The sequence below is a fragment of the Excalfactoria chinensis genome, chromosome 6 (assembly GCF_039878825.1).
Source record: "Excalfactoria chinensis isolate bCotChi1 chromosome 6, bCotChi1.hap2, whole genome shotgun sequence".
Classification (NCBI taxonomy): Eukaryota; Metazoa; Chordata; class Aves; order Galliformes; family Phasianidae; genus Excalfactoria; species Excalfactoria chinensis.
The window spans coordinates 34,507,179-34,527,855 of NC_092830.1; the positions used below are offsets into that span (position 1 = coordinate 34,507,179).

Below are 20,677 nucleotides of genomic sequence, written 5' to 3' on the forward strand. Positions count from 1 at the left end.
TGATGCCTCGGCACAAACTAATTTCTTGAACAAATCATACATACTCATCTTCACACTAGACAATAATAAAACTAGCATTTAGGGCTGGTAATAACACAGAATCACTCAGTTGGAAATGATGCTGAAGATCATTAAGTCCAACCACAACCTAACCACACAGCTCTAACAGCCCTCTGCTAAATCATCAGATAGTGGATCTAGCTGACAACTAAACAGAAATATGTCGCCACAACAGTTCAGTTTCCTTGAGCATACAGCGCTGATTCTAATTCAGAGAACACAAAGTAATCCACTCTCAATGGATTTTGATGTGTATGCACTTCAGAAACAGAGCTAACCAGCTCTGGTCATCCATAACTACTTACCCAAATTACTTATTTCAGCCATTCCAAACTTCAAGACAAACCCAAAGTTTCTCATTTTTAAAATAGATTTTCATCGAGTCTTCATTCCAGACCCTTTTTAACTGGATTTGTACACCTTTTCTGGAGAGGGAAAGATACAACACGCAACTGATTCAATAGCTAACATAACCTTCCCACGAGGACATACGGCACTGAGCATCCTGCTCAGATCACCTCTATAGGAACCAACACAAAACTTCACAAATGCTCACCATGGCCAGCACTGGACTTAACATTAAACCCAGCAGCTACTTCTAGGGAAAATGTGCAATGTGAACGGATGTCTTTGTATTAACATAAGCGAAGTATGGAAGTCAAATGGATTTGTTACTCTAAACTTTGAACATGGCCAATCATTGAAATTCCAATCATTCACTCTTATGTGAATAGAAAGCTTATTTTAAGACAGCCAGAAGGAAAGCTCATTCACTAAAGATATAAATTACCTCAGAAATATATGCAAACGTGATTATCTATAAAGGTTACTTTCAGAATTAAGGAGATACAGAAATCTTAGGGCAAGTGAAGACTATGAACAGGAAGAAACAAAACTTTGGCTGAATTCAATTAAAAAAATTTAATGACTACATGACATTGATAGTTTGAAAAAAAATATGAAGGAATTACATATATTGAAAACGAGATTATAAGTGTAATTGTAAGAAAATGATGCTAACTCCTCATTGGAGCATCTTAGATAAGGTTAAACTTCAACATCCCAGCCAAGAGTGTAAGACATCACCTTTTGCACTAATGCATTCCCATGCCACGCTTCTGCTGGGGTAAAAGAAGTTGCAAGAAACTGATAAGCAAGATGCTTTACATTCTCACAAGGAAAATGTGATACAGCTGTCGTGAAGTGCGCTGACTGAAGATGAGTCTCGTCTCCTCAATCGGCATCTCTTTGGAATGGGGAAAAGAAAAAGGTCAATCTCCACGCACAAAAATAGAATTTAAAAAAATAAAAACTCCTTTAAGCGCTGTATTTGTGGCACTGAATTTACAGATTACGTCCTCTTCCATAAAAAAGCATCGTCAAAAAGAACTTGTGCCAGTTTCGTATTAAAAGGCCGGTAGAAATCTCTTAGGATTGCCTTTGTTGTTGGTAGCATAGGTCCCAGGCTTCTGTCTTCAGGTCGTCTGGTGTTCGACGCAGGACTTTTTGTAATCAGAGCTTCTTGTTTCTCACTTAGAGGTCCTGTGGTAAAACAGAATAACATCTTAATATCTTTCATCAGCAATGCCCTTGCTAAAGAAGACAAATGGCTAACTTGGAAGGCCTGCCAAGGGAAGACGAATGGAATTTGTGTTAGCAGAGACTATGCTTCAGAATATTGAGTGCAGGCTTAGATTAGTAAAATAAATCACTTTTAGTAAATATGGAAATAATATGGTTTTTTTTCCTCTCACATTAATTAATCATCTCTAAAACCAGCGATATAAATCACTTCTAAAGGAAGAGATTTGTTTTCAGACAAACAACGAAGACATTGAGTATAAATCCCCGTCCATTTCAGAGTCAAACTTCTTACACACTGTTATTTCTTTTCACAGGGTGAGTTGTCTCATATCTGTTAGAAGCTCCATTAGACTCACTCGTGTCATGAAAGGCCCTTTGTTACTGTTTTTGAGGCTATCAGCGGGATCAAACTGACACGTAGTTACGGTTGTATATATATACTCCAGGATTACATCTCAGCCCTTGACTATGTACCTCAGAATGATAAGAACCCATTGACTTTTCCCAACATAAATCATTTTCAAGAAGATGCCAAGCTCTTCGTCTGCTCAATCTGCTACACTCAAACTTTCTCATCATACAGACCAGTGTTTGGACCAGCCAGACTATTCTGCAGCCATATCTTTGTCCTCTTGCTACTGTCAAATCAACATTGGGCAAAAGATGGTCAGATTAGCAATAGATGTCTCAGTCAACACAGCAAAAACACAACTCCCTCATTCTTTCCAGCTAAAAACACAACCTTTCATCATATGCAGATTCAGGTGCTGGATCATTTTTAGCTGGCAACAGCATTCACAACCTGGTAGCACTTTAAGTTATTTAAGCTGCATGGGTTATTTAAGTTACTTAAGCTCCTGCACCTATGTAAGCCTTGAGAACCAGGACTGGCTTCTTTCTGGTAAGCTCTCTCTCCATGCTGTGAAATGGATGTGTTGTTCTTTTTCCTTAATGTAATGACCTAGAAGAAGGATAACAACAATTTTACATGTATGTATCTCCAAGCAGCCAGAGAAACCTACCCAGATCCAGAAACTGGAACACCATGTGCATAGTGTATTTCACATTTGATGCGTGGTCCTCTAAGCGAAGAACGAGTATCTGATCCTTGTCAAAAACAGTCAGCCAGTCCAAAAGGTACACAACATAAAGCCCAACCTGCAACCTCACCTGCAAGCATGAAAAAAAAAACAGAAATTAATTCATTTACAACACTCTGAGCTGGAACAAACCAACACTCACTTGTGTCTTGTGGGCAGATACCCCAGATTTGCTCTCTAGAAGGATCATTGACTCATGAAACCTACGCTGACACCTGAATTCCAGCAAAATAATCCATATCTTGAATTGCTGCTAAGTCATTATTATCATACTGCGTTTTCTTGGCTTTAGGAAGAACTTTAATTTTCTACCCTGTATGACTTCTTTTCCACTGTAGCTCTTCCAGAACGTTGCCTCATTCCTAAGCTTCAGTGTTTCCCTCTGCACATTAAGCAGCATTTCTTTCCCAAGCCATTCTCTCTCTCATAACATCCGCATCTGCGCATTTGATTTGATCACCGTGGCCCTGCATGCCTTTCTCCAATTAACATATTTTTCACAGGCAAGGACAAGCCAAACACATTTTTCTCCACAAGGACAAGTCAACAAACATCCCTTTCTGTACATGTTGGCACCCATCACTTCTAGTGGCAACACCTGTGATATTCACCTCCCTTCTTTCAGGAACATATTAACCAGTAGCAAAACAAAATTCTTCTGCTACAACAATTAGTGCAAGCTCACAATTGGCAATCGAACGAGCTCTTAGGGGAAAATAATCCCTACATCTGTAGCAAACGATGCACATAAAAGAGCCTATTAACTTGGCTGAAGAAGAGGCTGAGGTCCATCAAGGAACTGTTAGCATCTGTGCTTTATTACAAACACCTGTCTGTGTTCATATCATCTTCCAAGGGCTGCCTAAGACAACAAATGAAGAGTGCTGCTGCACCCTGATGAAGAAGGGAGGGGAAAAAAAAGGTACATTCCCTATACTAGAAGACATTTGTAGGCTAGAAGTATCCTAATGCTCCCTCGCAGCAGCTTGTATCTGTGAGGTTCTGGAGGCTTCCATCCAAGTCTGGCAGCTCCCACCTGCCTGCTGAAGTAAGGAAGAGGAATATCCTGCAGGCCTTGCAGCACTTTGGCACACAACTCTGCAGTGGTTACTGCATTGACTGGAGGAGGCAATAGGTTCACCCTGGTGACAAGAGAAGGAAGTATTCCTTCTTAGGCCTTTGAAGTCTTAGCAAATAAAATAGGATTGAATGGCAAACTGGCCAGACTTGATACTTCAAGCCAATGTCTTCCATATTATCCTGCAAAGCCTTTCTTCTCACTCTCAAGCAAAATTTGAAGCCAGTTCTACACTAAACATGTGAATTCTGGTACGACAGGCTCAGCATTCTGATCTCCTGGCAGCAGTTTCTGCACTTCTCATCATTTTTGGATGTCCACAACTCTAAGAAGAAGGTTATATCTGGCTATTGGTAGCCTTTCCTTGAAAAAGAATACAGTTATTTCTGATTTCGAGGCAATTTCATGCCACAAATATCCTTGTCAGAGCAACTTTTTGGAGATATCTGCAAAAAGCTTACACATTCAACTGCAATCTTCACTAAATGTGCTCCCCATATGCCTGCACAATAGAACAACCATATTATTGCTGTTGGCATTCATCAGGGAACAGACTGGTGAGACAGCTGAGCCAACACATCAGCTTTTACATGCCTGCATGTATATTTATGTCGTCCGCTTTGCGAATGAAAAGAGAATTTTACTTCTTGATGCTTATAGGCAATAGTATTTAGGCATTTTAATAACCTTGACGCCGCGTGTTGTTATACAAGCAAGGAATCCAATGGCGTTGGGAATACGTACAGGCATGGCATTGTTAAGGGTGTTGTTGTAGACACAGGCTCTCAGGGAGTAATCCAGCATGCAATTCTCAAACAGCTGCAGCGATTCCGCCACTTTTTCGTGAAAATCTTCTGCAGATTTATTAGCACTTGCAAAGTACAGATAATCGGAGTACAATCTGTGAATGAAATACATGCGAGTAAATGAGAAAGGAAATGAAAGAGGATCTATTTACATAACAATTGCAATCAGTGGCATGAATTGAGAAAGAAGAGCCATGTGTGAGTAATGCTGCCCCACCCGCACTGTTCAGCAATAACACGTTTTGGACTCATTTTGATGGGTTTTGGCTCAGAATGGCAGTTACTCCAGGGAGCTGCTCACTCTCATCCCTGCTTGAAAGGTCAGCATCATGTGAAATCCAAACCCTAGTAAATTACAGGAGTAAATATTTTCTTCTAAATGCAGACTTTTTGGACTTATAGAATAGCTTCAGTTGGAGGGGATGTTAAAAACCACTCAGTTCCAAATGTGTGCTTTGTACAGGGTTGCCATCCACCAGCTGAGGCTGCCCCATCCAGCCTGGCCTTAAGCATCCCCTGATGTGAGACACCCACAACTCATTTGGGTAACTTGCTCCAGTGCCAGCCTGTTCCAGCGAACATACATAATTTACATGTGTGGTAGAACTGGCCTCAGGTGATACTGGGACCCCTCTCTGTATCACACACTCTACACTGCTATGGATAGAAACAGTCCTCAAAAGGGGAACGGGATGAGTTAGAAACTGTGATTTTTCTGTAATTACCAAACTGGCCATCATTAAAAATAGGAAAAATTCCAGGCTTCCTAGTTATTGCAGTTATTCCACCTCAAATCCCAAACAGTTTCTACATCAACTTCTCAAAACTCCCCCAAATTACCAGTCCCACTCCCTTTCTGAGGATGGCAGGATATGACCCCATCTCTTGGTAGGAGCAGAGTCTTGTATTAGCCACCAGCAGCAGGAATTCCTCTAAGCTGCAGCTCAGGAGGTAACCCCTCAAGCCATATCTCTTAGTACAAGTTCTATGGTTGTTTAACACCGCTCAGTAAAGATCATCTAAAATCTCGTCCCACCCCTCAAGTCCATTGATCCTATCAGCCTCATTCAAAAGACACTGGCTCATTTTATTGCTGCGGCAGCTTTATTTATTTTTAAACTTCCCTAGATTGCCACAGGTACTTTAAAATTCATCACTTCATTTGGAAAGATTCGGCTCTAATCCAGTGAAGCACTTAAGCACAGGAATAGCCGCCCTGTACTTATTTATTTCAGTGTTCTGCAACAACAGGATCTTAATTCCCACATGACATAAATGAAAACTCTCTGTTCACTTGAAAAGGAAGAGAAGGGATGCATATGTTGCAGACTGGTTTTCATTTAATTTTTTACACCCTTTAAAATGGAAGTTACAGCAAGCTATAAAAAAAAGAGACAGAACTAAGCACAGTGCCCAAACTACACAGTGCTGAGAACTCTGATGCCCAACAGTGCTTGAAGAATGCAATGATGAGCTTGGACGCAGATATGGGGCAAAGCAGGTATCACATACAGCATGGGCAGGATGTCACTTGTTTGAAAGGCTTAATGGGAGTTCTCAGTATTTCTAGTCATCCATTAAAATAAACCCAGATTGTTAAAGACTCGATGACATCTTATAGAAAACTACAATCTTGAAGATGAGTGCTCTCTCTCTGCAGAGCAAGAGATTTTCTGTTTCTTCCCATCTGTTTTTAATTCTGGGGACATCTGCTTGGAAATAAAACCTTCACTGATTGGGATTCCAGCTGGTCCAGCTCCTTAAAGACATTACCCTCTATGCTCATCCATTACAACGGGATATAGATGCCCACCGCCTCCAATCCTTGAGGTTCTTCAAACATCCCCCATTCTGTGGGCCTCTCACAAACCAGGCTCTGTGCAGCTCCTTCACCCTCCCAAATATTGCAAGGTGACTGTCCCCAGGTGCCCCTTCTGCCATTCAGATGAGCTGTCACCAACAAGGGCACTGGGAATTGTAAACAAATAGAAGCCAATTGATTATAAAGACATTAAGGGAGGTGAAGCTCACTTTTCATCTCACCCTTATTCGAGCTGGCACACACATTATGGAGGATGGTTAAAGCAATCAGGGAATTTGTTGGTAATTTACATGAGGGAGCCACTTCAGCCACTTCTCCCCCATAAAATTATCATCTGCTCAATCCTTAGGTCAGGAGAACCAGTTAAAAGCTGAGAACTGTATTTGCTGTCATGGGAGGTGGGAAGCACTTGCAGAGCTCTGGAGCTCAATGGTAGGTGCCTGCTGACATCTGCATGCCTCTGTCATAGTTTGGAAAAGACCACTTAGATCACCAAGCCGAGCCCACCCCCACCATGCCCACTGACCACATCCCTCAGTGCCACATCTCTACACTTCTTGAACACCTCCAGGGACAGAGACCCCAGTGACTCAGCCCAAGTAACCTGAATAGGCACCTGAAAAGGTCTCCTCCACCCTCCCCAGTATCTATCGTCTTCATCCTCCCTCCTGCAGAGGACACAGCAGAAAGAAGTCCCCTAAAAGACTGGAGGAAGACTGGAGAGAGAAGAAGTGAAATGCAAAGATAGAGCCCTTCCTTCACAAAGTCAGGAAGGCCAAGGGTGAGCTCCTGAGTACTTGTTAGTTCAGCAAGATAACACTGTCTAAATGAGCTTCGAGTGGTGCACTGTGCATTTTATTACTAAAAAAACTCATCATTTGCTGATTTTGGAGCTCATCGCAATCTTATTTATTTGGTGTGTCCTTGAAGACATAAAGCATGTTATTTAATATGAACTGAAGCACTTCACAGGATTACTTACGCTGAGGCATATAAATGTCTTTTACAACACAACCCTTGCTCACCTTTCAACAGGATCTCTCAGCATGATGATAAGTTTGGCATTTGGCTGGAAGGCATGGATAAAATCCTGGATTAAGAAGGGAGGTTCTCCTTCACTACTGTTGTCGTAAAAGAAAATCCACGCGTTGTTGTCCCACATGGTGGAGGCACTGGCTTCCCCTGGAAATAGAAAGCATCTCTGCTAGTAACTCATTTCATTCCATGTATCAGAGTGGAACACTGATAGCTGGTGTAGACCATTTAAATGCAGCAAATTCCAGCACACCTCGCTGGTTCTTGCAGACTGCTCTGGCTGCTGCTTCCCAGAGACAGAACACTCACAATACAAGATACAGCTTGCAACAACCCAGTGAAAGAAGTGGAAACCAGCACTCCAGTGGATCAGTATTGCTTAGAACAGAAACAGGAGAGCTGGCGAGCATGTGGGAAATACAGAACTGAGCACTGGCACTAAACTCAGTCACTGCAATTCAAAGCATCCCTTTATGAAAGAAGTCAGCTATTAAAGATTAACACATGGCTAAGTGTCAGACTCTTAGATTCTTAAGCAACTTACTCCTAAGCAGTGCTACAGGGAGGGAGAAGCACAAGCAGCAGCACCTCTGGTGTGTGATGCTTCAACTACTGAATAAATGATCTGGTGTGATGCTGTGAATGGTTCATCCTTGCCTCTCTTTTGAAGTCATACTGATAGTTACGTGGTATGGATACGTTAATAAAACATATATAAAAAACCTTTTGGAAACTTCCACACTTTGAAAGTTTAATGAAAGCTAATTCTTGTTAATGAGATTTTCCTTTTTTCCTCCATCAAAGGAAATGAGATGAAAAAAATAATAATGTTGCAGACCTGTAGACTTTCACATGATCTTCCTTGTTTTCCTCTCTTGGGAAAGTCCAATAAAGGCTTTAAAAGATTGCCAAAACACAAAGTGAAATAGGTGTTTGTTCCAAACCAGCTTAGCATAATGTGATTCATTAGTAAAGTCTTGGAGTTGTTAGAAAACACATTAATCTTCTGTCATGTTCATTTTGCCTCATTTCAAAGGGAGGAGATCAGGTCTGTTGGCTAAAGCTGGGCGTCCACAACAGCTCTGCTTTTCCGCTCTAAATTAATTAGCCAAGGCACTGCCTGATCATCAACGTGCTTTGACTCGTCAATTAAAATGCACTCGGCCCAGATCCCATGCTGAGTGAAACAGAAGCATAAGAGACCTGACAGAGGACAAGAGGAGATGGCCAGGCCAGGAAGCATCACACAGCTGTATTTGTGCCAGCAGAGGAGGACATGGGGCATGCCCAGAGTGACAGGATAATGCGCTGCAGGGATGGAAGGGCCTTGGGCAGTCACCACCACATCCCCTCAGCAGGAAGGGCTGTGCTGAATACACTTCCTGAACAGTGTTTGCGTAAATCACACTGATGATTGAAGTCTAGAACATCAGTAAGAGCCCTATTCCTGTGCTTCACGGTCCTTACAATGGAAAGCGTTCTGCACAGCACATGTCTGGCTGCACTGCAGGCCCTCACCATTTCCATGCCCTTTTATATGCAGCCTCTTCCTGTTTTTTTACTGATCTTCCTTCATACTCCTCTACTCCAAGGACCTCTGATGATATTTAATGCTCTCTATAGGACTTTCCCCAATTAGCTCATGTAGAGTGAACAAAGCTGAACACAACATCTGCATACACAGGTGCTAGCTGAACTAAATAAAGTCATTGCACTTAGCCATAATTGGGATGATATTCTTAATGCCACAGACCAGAATACTCCATGGAAATAACCTCAGCTGGATCAGCTGCCATTACCAGCATCCACAAGTGGGGCAGAAGCAAAGGACAACCAGAGACACCAAATAACACTGAAGCAGTAACAGAAGCTTAAGGCGCTGCCCTAATGCACACAGCCCTGGACAGCTTGGGTTCCACAAGGCAACTCTTCTCAATGGTCATCAGGCCTTTAAAAGGGGAAAAAATAAATGAATAAAGTAATTCTGGTCTCTCCTGACTCTTATAATTTTAATTTCCTGAAACAGCCTCAAAAAAACCACCTCCTAGTAATTTTACAGTATTCTCTTCTGTGTTATAAAGCAGATTTAATATCTGCAAAGAAAGCGAGCCATTCTAGACATGAGATTAATTAAACACTGCTGGTAATTACGTCTCATTACTGCGGAGCAACCAAAAAAATTATCTTTTCTTATGGATTTAAAGAACATATGAATTACTAAGCTGCCTAAAGAATAAATTTATAACTTCTATATTTGGTCATTAATGAATTATAATCATATTATGTTTTCAAAAGACAATCTATTAATGATCACAGATAAACAAGTCCTGCTCGGAATGCCTCGAGCTAGAGCAGCACTGTCCGCTTCGGTTCATCTCTCAGCAGACATCGTTCTACTTGCAACAATGCAATTATTACTCATTAAAATATAACATCCAACAAAGCTGAAGATCTCAAAATAACGTAACGTGATGAACAGCTGAAATGCTTACAGCTTTAATTAGATTGTTGTTTCCAATCATCCAAAATACGAAAATGGAAGATTCTAAGCAAACCTGATATTCACACAAATTCAAGTTAGACAAGCTGGCTTTGTTTTAGCATTGTTGTGGACTGTGCTGGTGTTGTTTTTAACCAAGGTAATAAAAAAAGAAATGACTTAACGAGAATAATCATTCAAGACTTTTCCTGTAAACCTAATAAAATAAAAGGTGAACAGAACCTTAATGAAACAAGAAATGAGACTACAGGAAAAAGAAACACAATCGAGCTCCAGAAAAAGCTACAACAGGAGGTAAGTAATCAAAGACGTACACTGCTGATTAGATTAGGGAATATAATTAGTATAAACACTTCACCCATGAAAGGGCAGGAGATATTACTGTAAGTAGGAGGAAAATCTGCAGATGTCCTTGATGGCAACAATTCTTAGTCTTACAAGTTTTGCTCAGCACTGGATATTCAATAGTGCGGATGGCAGACTTCAAGAGAGGCTGAGATGGCGCCACACAGACATGACTGCAGCCAAGGCTGGGCAATGGAAGACAACGTCATCATCAAGTCAACAGTAGGTTCATTACTTTTCTTGTCAGAATGCAATGAAGCTTCTGAGGGTGTTCCCTACAAGGGGGGGGAAGCAAAGTCCCCAAATTCTGTAGGACCTCAGCTTACTTCAGAAGTCTCTTTCCAACAAACCAGTCTTTTCATGGAAACATTTGTTTCCCCTGACAGATACTGAGACCAAAGTGTCTTCCTCTCGGTTTTCTGCTTTTAAAAGAAAGCGAAACCAGAAGTTAAGAACACCTGCTGACTTTCCTCATAGGCACCATAGTCTAGTTGCATGATGGTTGGCCGCTACGTGTTGTGGAGAGCAAACCCAGGCACTCCTCATGGAGCCTGGACCTGACCACAGGCTTTCATATGGAGCAACACGATTGCACTTCTGAACTGGACCTTTACATCTACGTTTATTTCAGTCCACCGTAGGCTACATAGGGATGATAGCACGCAAAACAGTGGCCCCTCTGTCTATAAACCTCTTATGATTGAGCCTGAGAACAGCCAACTGGAGTTGCATTGCTACCATGGAAAGCATTGCTTGTCAGCTACAGGACTGTAAAAACAAATGCCACGATTTGTTTGCTATGCCTGGGGAAAACACACACCACTACAGGGCTCAAACCTGAAGCTACAGACAAGCCCTTTGTAATAAGAACAAAATTCAAACTACGTTGGAAGGAGTAACCAAATTTCCTTGTTCTCTTTTTATTGTATTATTTAATTAAATGCTGATGTTCACTGGGCATCATATAACAACTTCTACACTATCCACAAACAGCAGAGGAAACCAACGCCACCAGCCCCGTGCAGTGAATCAGTCACACCTAGAAGCGCCCCTCTCACGCATCAACTCCAGATGCTACAGACCTAGAGACACAAACATTTCAGAAGCTGTATCTGCCCTACCGATTATGATGTTATTCATCTCGCTGTGCTCTTTCGCTGCCTCGCTCTGCAGCACACCCTGAATTTGATGAGCTGCTAAGTCAAACAGATCAAGGTAATCTTCCACTGGGTAGCGATCGTGAAATCCATCCCTCAGTCGAATGATTCCTAGAAATAGGGCAAAGAGAGAAGTTAGAAAATGTATATATAGCAGGGCAAGATTAACTGCTGGGTAGATGAAGACAGCTTCGTTAACATTTCTGGACCTGAGCCAGCTAACAGCAGCACAAAATTAGAGCCATGAAGTGTAACACTCAGACAGAAGTGCCAATAATGAAGTAGCTGAGATGCAAGATACTATACGATTAAGCCATAAATTCACAGTGATAGCAGATATCTTAAGTAATCTGTTTTATAGCTCCTGCATGAATAGCTTGTATTTATTTTCTTCTAAATTTAGCTTTAGGAATGAAGATAAAAGATCAGATTCTGCTTACGTTTACATCAGCATGAACCGGAGTAATAGGGACTCCCACTAGAGTTACTGTATTGAGACCAAAACCAGACCCTAAAGCCAAACATGCAAATCAACACACACTCAGCAAAACCAGAGAACTGGGATATCATTCATGTGTTCCTCTGTCAGAAGTAGGAAAACAAGGCTCCACACTGGCACCTTATTTTCTCCTCTCCCACCTCACCCTCCAAGGCACGTTCAATGACACCAGCCTTCCCCCTGCACGCACAGTGTGCACGCACAGTGTCAATTTATTGTCACCCTACACCCATGACTGGAAGCTGTGGCTAAAGGCCAGGAAAGAGAGACAGTCAAGCTGGGCAAAGTCCTGCCAAGCATCAACCATCCCAGCAGAACAGCAAAGCAATGATTTGTGAAATTAGACCTTCCCAGGAGGGTTATTTGGCTTGAGCTGAAATTAGTCAGTCTTGTAAAAATCCCTGAATTAGAGAATGCCATAGAACAAAGAGACTTTCTTCTCCAGGTAAGTGTTAGAAACTAAACGACTTCATAGCCAGCAGCACAGGAGTCATACCCACAAGCTGGCTTTTAAAGGGTGCTGACTCAGCTTCACAGCTTAGACTATTTGTTTTATGCACCTCCCCAACCAAGTAGCAGCCAACAGACAAAGTATTGCTGGGGCAACAAAACTTTAGTCTTCCTGAATGGCAGACAGCCTGAGATGATCAACAGGTCATATCTCTACCCATATCTCCCTCCCACCACATCCTGGGTTCTGCAAGCTTTCCTCATTCTACAGCTTTAAAAAACTAAAAACATAAGAAAAAAAGTTATGAAAAGGAAGTTGTCATAGAAGAGATACTCTCATGGAAGGCATAGTCTTCTACAGATGACTTTGCTGATGGTCCCTTCTAGACCCACAGAGAAGCAGCATGGCACTCAGTGTCTAAGTCTCAAATCCATTTCCCTCACTGATCTGACTTTCCACCCTTAGCCCAGAAGGCAGTTCTTATCCTTCATCTTCAGCCAGACTCTGCCTATGCAGAATGAGCTCCTTCCCATGAGGCTCCCTGGTAGCCATGATGCTTCTTGTTTGATTTCTCAACTGGTACCTCCAGCATCTCCAGAACTGGAGCTGGTTATCTCAAAAGCAAAACCTTGTTTGCATCATTTCGCTTTAACTCCTAATTTATAACATTTAGGAAATGTCTAAAATACTTTGAAGATGGTTAATTGGATTAGAAACAAAGAAAGCCAACCTCTCTGCTTCTGAGCTACTTTTGTGCTACGCTATATACAAGCTACCAATCGGAGTTTGAAATGAACCACTTTCTCATAGCACTTGCCAAGAAAGAAAACACAAATCCTTAGAAGAAAACAAAGCCATTTCTGTATAGGTTAGAAATCCCAGATCCATGGCTGAGCCCACCCCAGCAAACAGCAAAGACCAAAGCTCCTCTAATAGAAGCATAGACAGTGTCACTGAAAAATAACCAACACATTCCTCCTGGAAATGGTTGTATCACTGAAAAGCCTGTGAACTTTGATATCAGTGTCCTAGCTCTGAGCAGGACAACCTCTATTACAGTGGGAAAACACAGAGCCTGGGAGGAATAAATTGAGAACTAAGGAAAGCACTAAGCACACAGCAAAGCCAAGAACTGAAATTGGACCTGCCGAGTCTCATCTAGTCTTCAACCACAAGACTGACCCATGCTGGCACCCAGGGGAAAGAGAACACGAAGGACATAAACACTTCAGCTGGATAAAACGATGCAGTCAGGCCCATGGCTCTCAGCCGCCCTCCGAAGAAGCAACCACAAGAGATGGATGTGCCTCGCTCCAGCAAGTCATAACCTCAGCTGCTGTCTGCCTCTAGAGATGAAGAGTCATGCCATGAAATACTGATGCAACTCAGGAGAGAAAGCATTAAAAATACATCCAGGTTCCTCAGTGGGAGAGAGCTGTCTCACGCAGAGCATCTGACTAGAGCTATAACACTAGTGAAGCTGCTACCAAAGCCAGTTGTATTTTACTGAATCAGAAGGACTGAAGGAACCCATGTATCAAATACCAAGCCAGCACTATTCACTGAAGAAAGGCTTCACAGAAAAATGTTGCAAAGCAAAACGGTTACTGTCATACTTTATAGCTCCTATCACAACCTAGCTGCTATTCTTCCTGCCTTTACAAAACAGCACCAGTTTCATCTAGATTTCAATGTGTTGCTTTTTTCCCCCCTAGATTCTCCAAACCACTGCTAACAAACCGGATGAAATGTAGTCATAGAATCATGAGGTTGGAAAGGACCTTCAAGATCCTCTAGTCCAACCATTCTAACACCACCATTACTACCCACTAAGCTACTAACCCATATCTTTTAGCACCGCATCCAGACTTCTCTCAAACACCATCAGGGACAGTGACTCCACCACCTCCCTCTGCAGCCCCTTCCTGTACCTGACCACCCTTTGAGAGAAAAAGCTTTTCCTTATGTCTAATCTAAATATCCCCTAGTGCAACTTGTGGCCATTTCCTTGAGTCCTATTTGTTGCCTGGGAGAAGAGGCCAAACCCTCTTCATCACAACCCTTCAAGAAGTCATAGAGTGTGATAAGGTCTCCCCTGAGCCTCCTCTTCTTCAGACAAAACCATTCCAGCTCCCTCAGCCACTCCCCTTAAGACTTGTGTTCCAGACCCCTCAAATGCATCATCTCCAAAGGTTTAACCCAAAACATCACCAAACAAAAGCATCTGTCACTCGAATATACATATATTTTAAACAAGGTAAGTCAGTATGCAACAAATCCATCAAATTCATCCCGGACACATACAAAAAAAGCATCAAAGCTTCATAGAGGCAGTTCTCCTGAATATCAGAAGGCACATTGACTCACCAAAGCGCTTCCTCGTCCACCAGTGAGGCTCCTTGATGGCTGAGAACCGAACATCGGGGTGCAGCCGAAGCCTGTCATACAGATCTGTCGTCCCACACTTGGGCTGCCCAATGATGTAGAAATGGGGTAGACAACGCAGCCGGTAGTGTTTGTCCTTGTAATGGTACAAGTGGTTCCAAAACACCTTCCTGAGGTAATCGAATATGGTTCGAAATCGCTTTGAATAGAGTGCATAGGAGTTTGTTGTATAAGGGTCTGTGGTTGTGTTTCCTCTGTACTCTTCATACCAACAAGGATTCTTGCTATTTGGAAGGAATTTATTAGGAATTACTGAAAACATCTGAAACATAAAGAACAACAATTTCAGTATAGGCAGGAAAAAAAAAAAAAAAGAAGGCAATTCTATTTTTCTAACTTAGCACAGTAAGCAAACAATAGAAACCGTATTTGGACATAACGCCTTAGTTGGTTTCTTTTTTCCCCCCCCTTCTAGTGGCATTGGAACCAAATCCAGTGCAAACAGTTGGACTGGGAGAGGAATACAACGGGAAATGCTTTGATTTTTAAGGCCAGAATGCAGATCCACACTTGCCCACCTCACTGCCACCCCAGGAATTAATTTTTCAAGTCAAAGTTGCAATGCTCAGATTAACCTCCAGCCTGAAGGATGGTCACCCTGAACCACAAAGTATGCAATGCCCAGGTTTTTTTCATGCTGCCAGCAGAAAAGCTGCTTTCCTATTTATCACTTCAGGTTGCTGGCAAATGCGACTAACTCGGAATGACTTTGAGTGAGACAAGGTTCTCAATTCAATTAGATTGTACAGCTGTCGGAAGACTGCCTGATTTTCTGTTTCAGGTGTCAAGACCGTTTAGACAGCCCATCCATTCTGCCTGTGACTCAGAAGGATGTGGTCTGTAACATCAGCTTTTCAACATGCGCAAATCAGGAGGCGCTGGGTGGTGTGAATCACAATGCAAACATCAGAGTAGCTGCACTGGTTTAGTCTCAGAAGACAGACCCCCAAGTCCTCGAAACAACCCAGTATGGAGCACTTTCAGAAGCTTTAATTCATACTTACATGTGGCTCTTGTTTCCTCAGCTCTTCTAAACCAGGGCGCTGTCTCTTTATAAACTCTATCTTTGAAGTAATAGTGTCAATAATTAATTTAATGCTTGGATAATCCTTTATGTATGAAATATTCATTTTAGAAGGCTGGTAATGGTCTTTCATGTCACTAAGGCTTTCATTGTCCATTAAGCTTGGATTGCTAGTAAAAGCTCCATAATGGAAGGGAGATGGAATTAACAACACACCGTGCTTGGCTCCAGTCAGTACATAGGACGCCATCACTAGAGTCATTATAATCAACCCAAATATTAAGCTGCATAGCTTCCCCTTCTTCAAGCAGAAAAATCCATTCCAGCTTTCACTGTGATCAGTCCTTACTTCCAAAACTGCAAGCAACTTCATCTGCTTGCTATCAGCATACAAAGGGATTCTGTTTTCTCCTTTGCAAACAGGACACTTCTGGTTATTGTGGCTATGGCCGCGGCATCTGAAACACTGTCTGTGCAAGTCATTTGGTAATAAGTGTATGCAACAATTAATGCAATGCCTCATATTAATACTGTTAAAACTCCTGTATTAACAAGCCAAGGACAGCCACAAAAACATTTCTGAAGCATGAGTCATCTTCTGCAAGAGTGAAATTATTTAATTCCTTGAGTGATTCTATGAATTCTCTCCGACATGAAAGGGCAGGTTCAACCCAGAATACTTAGAAACACTCCGAAAGCGACATGTGGCATATGCAGAAAAAAAGAACACCAGCTACAAAAATAGACATAATGTGGACGTGGTTTCCAAGAATTTGGCTCAGGAGGAGGAATGTGGCAAAGCGAGAATCAGCTGCACCATTGGCTCAAGTTTTTCCCATTGAACAAAACGGGAAAGGAGAAAAATTGTTATGTAGTGTGAAAATATGCAAAAAATAAAATGAATTCATTGTCTTCTGATTTATGCTGGAATAGGCAAATGTGGGCAGAAATCCCCAGATATTCTTAAAGCACTCGGATTCCAAACCAGGCTGCTGCTCCCGGAAGCTTCATCGTCCCAGTGATGTTCTCAAGGATCTATGCTGAGCAACCTGAAGGAACAAAGCCATATGTACTGTCACACAGAAGAGCAAACTGAGTAATACCTACGTTCACCTTCATTTGAGGTTATGGCAGAACTACAATCCATCACCAGCAATTTCACACTAGCATACAAAAGAGGTCTCCTCATGATATTAAACCTGGGAAATGCTTGTCTTCAGGTCTATAACAGGTTGCTGTTTCTTTTCACCCACACTCCTGCCCACATCAGCAAATAGTTGTGGCAGCCACAGGCAACACCACCGTCTCTCCTTCATCTGCTCACTGACCTCTGTAACAGCTTTTAATTTGCTCTTTCTGGGTGGCAGCCAGTAACACAGGTTAAATTCTCACCCTCTGTGCAAGACAACCTTACATTAACTTCCTTGAAATGAGGCAAGGACCCAGGTCAGAGGATGAGGCAGGGACAACAGCCTGCTTTCAAGACCATAGGGAAGAAGGTCAAACAACAGCCAACCAAAGAAGCCACAAGGAAAGCATTCAGCAAATTGAAGGGCTGAAATAAAGACATAAGCAAAAACCTCACAGCAGGATCTCTGGCTTCTGGACCTAATGGTTCTGGAACAAGACAAACTACCAGTAACACAGAGAAAAGTCAGCAAGATGCTTTCAGAATTCCCTGTCAAATATATCTTGAAAACTTACTGCTCAATAAAAACGTCAAGATGTGTTAGTTAAATGAAATGTACCATCAGCACAGCAAATCTAAGACAAGGCCTTGACCCAGCAAATACTCTCAAATGCCAGCACTTCAATACAGGCAAGGCTGTGCAGGAACCACTCCAGTGGATGCTTCCTCATACCAAGCCCTTGAACACTCGTGGGTGCCACATACAGGCTAAAGGATACTTGCTGCAAAGGGCATGTGCCATCTTCTACTAAGCACTTCCTCACCATGGTTGCTCACAGCCAAGAAGTGGCTAAAGGTATTCAGAATTGTTTGTGCTAACCTCTGTGCTTACACTTGGCATTATAAGGGTATTATGGTTAGGCTACAGTTGGACTTGATGATCTTTAAGGTCTTTCCCAACCTAAGCAATTCTATGACTTCAGGCAGAACTCAGAGCAGACACTTAAATGTGCAACCAAGCGATCAATCACCCTTTAAAGGGATGGTCATAATTAAAGCACATTAAGGTGTAGTTCCTCTACACTTTCTAGTTTTGGAGTGTATTAAATCCCTCACCAGGAATACTCACGTTATCAGGTCAAAAGCAAATCTCTGTTTGGAGAAGACAAAAGATCAAATACAAAAGTTGACAGATGATAAACGTGCTTCAATATTCTAGGTAATACTTACATTTCCTATTTCTAAGAATCCTAAGAATTACTTCGGTTTGGGAACTAAAGACATGAAATATTTTAAAGCAATTTTGAGGGCAAAAAGAAAAGGAAACAGTAAACTTAAGCTGAAAAGGAAAATAAAAGATGCTGAAAAAATGAAGTTGTAATGTACGCCTTTGAAAGTCAACATTTACTTTGGCTTTTGTCACTTGACTTGGATAGAATGGTTCCATCACTTTGACACCCTTTGTTTGTCCCCATGTGGACATCTGTGAGAGTGGCCACCCACTTCCCCCACCACCTCCATTCTTCAGCACCAACATAATGGCAAGGAGAAAGAAGAATACAAGACTGAACTGGGAAATATGACCTCTCATAGCTCTCTCATCGGGGTGGGAAAGGACCTCTGGAGATCACCTGGCTCAACAGCATAACATGGACAGGCCCATGGAGGGAGGGAAGACAATGAAGGGAGGCTACGCTGGTAGCTATAACAACTGGGTAGCTAGAAAGAACCATACAGCATCAAACACACTAGGTGTTGCATGTGATTTTGTGCAATCCTTCCTCCCTAAGCTCCTCCATTTTGACAATCAGCCCACATCTCGGAGGGATGCTTATTACTATTACTAGTTACTATGCACTGCTATAAGAAAAATCTATTTTTATATTCCACTCCTCCTCTAATAGGGACCTGAAACTCACTTGGTGTTAGTGGCTGAACAGATTGATCTGAGACACTCCTGCACAATCAATTCAAGCTTCGGGTACTTGACATTAATTCTCAGACTTTTTAAAAGAGCCATCAGAGATGCATTAATGGATCCAAAAGCACAGGATCATACAAACGCTGCATAAGCTTCTCCATACAATTTTATGTCCATTTGCATGTTAATAAAATGGACAGGAATTTATTGAACCCTCTCTAGGTGTGGTGAATATATTATGAAGTCAAAGAAAAATCTCGCCAACTACATCTTTGCAAGCTGAGCAAAATGCTTTATGAGGAAGGTGATACAAGGGTAAGAGAGAGAAAGAAATATGCTTAGGCTACAGCATAAATGAGATCTTAATCACACCAGTTGGGAGGGAAAATTTGAAGTTCACCAGCAACCATAACTCTGCCAGCTTACACATTGCAACAGGCTGCTTCATTAGATGACCTACCACAGGGCAGCAGGCATTACTCAGCTAATAGAACACAGAGAGGTGAAACTAGAAGTATCAGTTGCAGACTTACATTTTATATGATTTCCCACTGCCATAGAATCATATCACAGAATAGCCTGGGTTGAAAAGGACCATAATGATCATCTAGTTTCAACCCCCCACCATATGCAGGGCCGCCAGCCATCAGACCAGGCTGCCTAGAGCCACATCCAGCCTGGCCCAGAGCCACAACCAGCCTGGCCACGTTCATGTCATAAGACCCCACTGTGATAAATACATGGAAGCCAGAACATAATTCCCTACAGCCACTCCTTTTCTTCATCAAGAGGTTTTAATTAAATTCATTCCCCATTCTTTCACTGCGCAGTGCAGGACGCACACCAGGATTTTCCCCAGTATAAGCAACCCCAGCTTTCCTCATTCATCCCACAAAACAAAGCAATCCAAAGCATCTCTCTGTCACTTCTCCCATTCAGCATTTCCAGCAGGTGTAACCACAGACACAGTTTACCTTTTTTGTATTTCAATACTGACTGAAGTAGGAAGCAAACTGCAGACAGAAGAAAAAATCTGTAAGACTTGAGTTGGTAATAAACCATTTATGTCTTTTTATTTCAGTTGCAAAACTGCTGTCAGTTCAGCAACAGAATCTTACACTCTTTACACAACCAGCAGCGTCTCTGTACATTCCTGAATAATGTAGCATGTAATTTCCTCTTGTTGAGATGAATGGTGAATTATTTATGATCATGTCTATGCATGTAAATAAATATATACCAGCTGACAAAGCAGGAATCCACAGAAGCCTTTTCAAGTGCCTTTGTCAAATCAACTCTCCTCTTAAAAATGAGAATATATGGAGGATCTCTTAAGTAAGAGACATAAATATAATAGAGAGACGACACACAAGAATGGAAAAAAACACCAAAAAAACAGCTATCTCAAATATCATTAAAACCCTGCTGAAGCCAATGGGTCCCACATCATTTCTTCAAACTGAAGCAGACTCCAGCTAATACAGATAACAAAGGATTTAGTAGGACTATTAAAACCAGATTTTGTATTGGTAGTCTCCCTGTACAACTCCTTATTTACATAAAACTGCCCATACTGGGCATACAGAGAACTAAATATGGAGTACCTATCATACCTTAATTATAGCCCAAAGGGCAGCTAAGTAGGATAAAAAGATAGATCCCACCAAGAATAAAACATGTCAGATTTTTCAGTACTTGTGTATTTTCAAATGCTACCTAGA

The 20,677-nt window shown here is 41.9% G+C and overlaps 1 protein-coding gene across 2 annotated transcripts in view; it reads right to left on the bottom strand.

The window, feature by feature from the left end:
* Positions 1 to 963: 963 nt before the first annotated feature.
* The window catches only part of CHST15 (carbohydrate sulfotransferase 15), a 39,698-nt gene continuing 19,984 nt past the window's right edge, over positions 964 to 20,677 (bottom strand). For both annotated transcript variants that reach the window (XM_072339949.1, XM_072339950.1), the window contains exons 2-8: positions 15,887 to 16,955; positions 14,805 to 15,144; positions 11,452 to 11,598; positions 7,476 to 7,632; positions 4,567 to 4,723; positions 2,667 to 2,814; positions 964 to 1,602 (exon numbers count right to left, since the gene is read on the bottom strand). In XM_072339949.1, the coding sequence (XP_072196050.1) occupies positions 1,412 to 1,602; positions 2,667 to 2,814; positions 4,567 to 4,723; positions 7,476 to 7,632; positions 11,452 to 11,598; positions 14,805 to 15,144; positions 15,887 to 16,429 (1,683 nt within the window). In that variant the 5' untranslated portion in view covers positions 16,430 to 16,955 and the 3' untranslated portion in view covers positions 964 to 1,411. The remainder of the gene's footprint in view (positions 1,603 to 2,666; positions 2,815 to 4,566; positions 4,724 to 7,475; positions 7,633 to 11,451; positions 11,599 to 14,804; positions 15,145 to 15,886; positions 16,956 to 20,677) is intronic.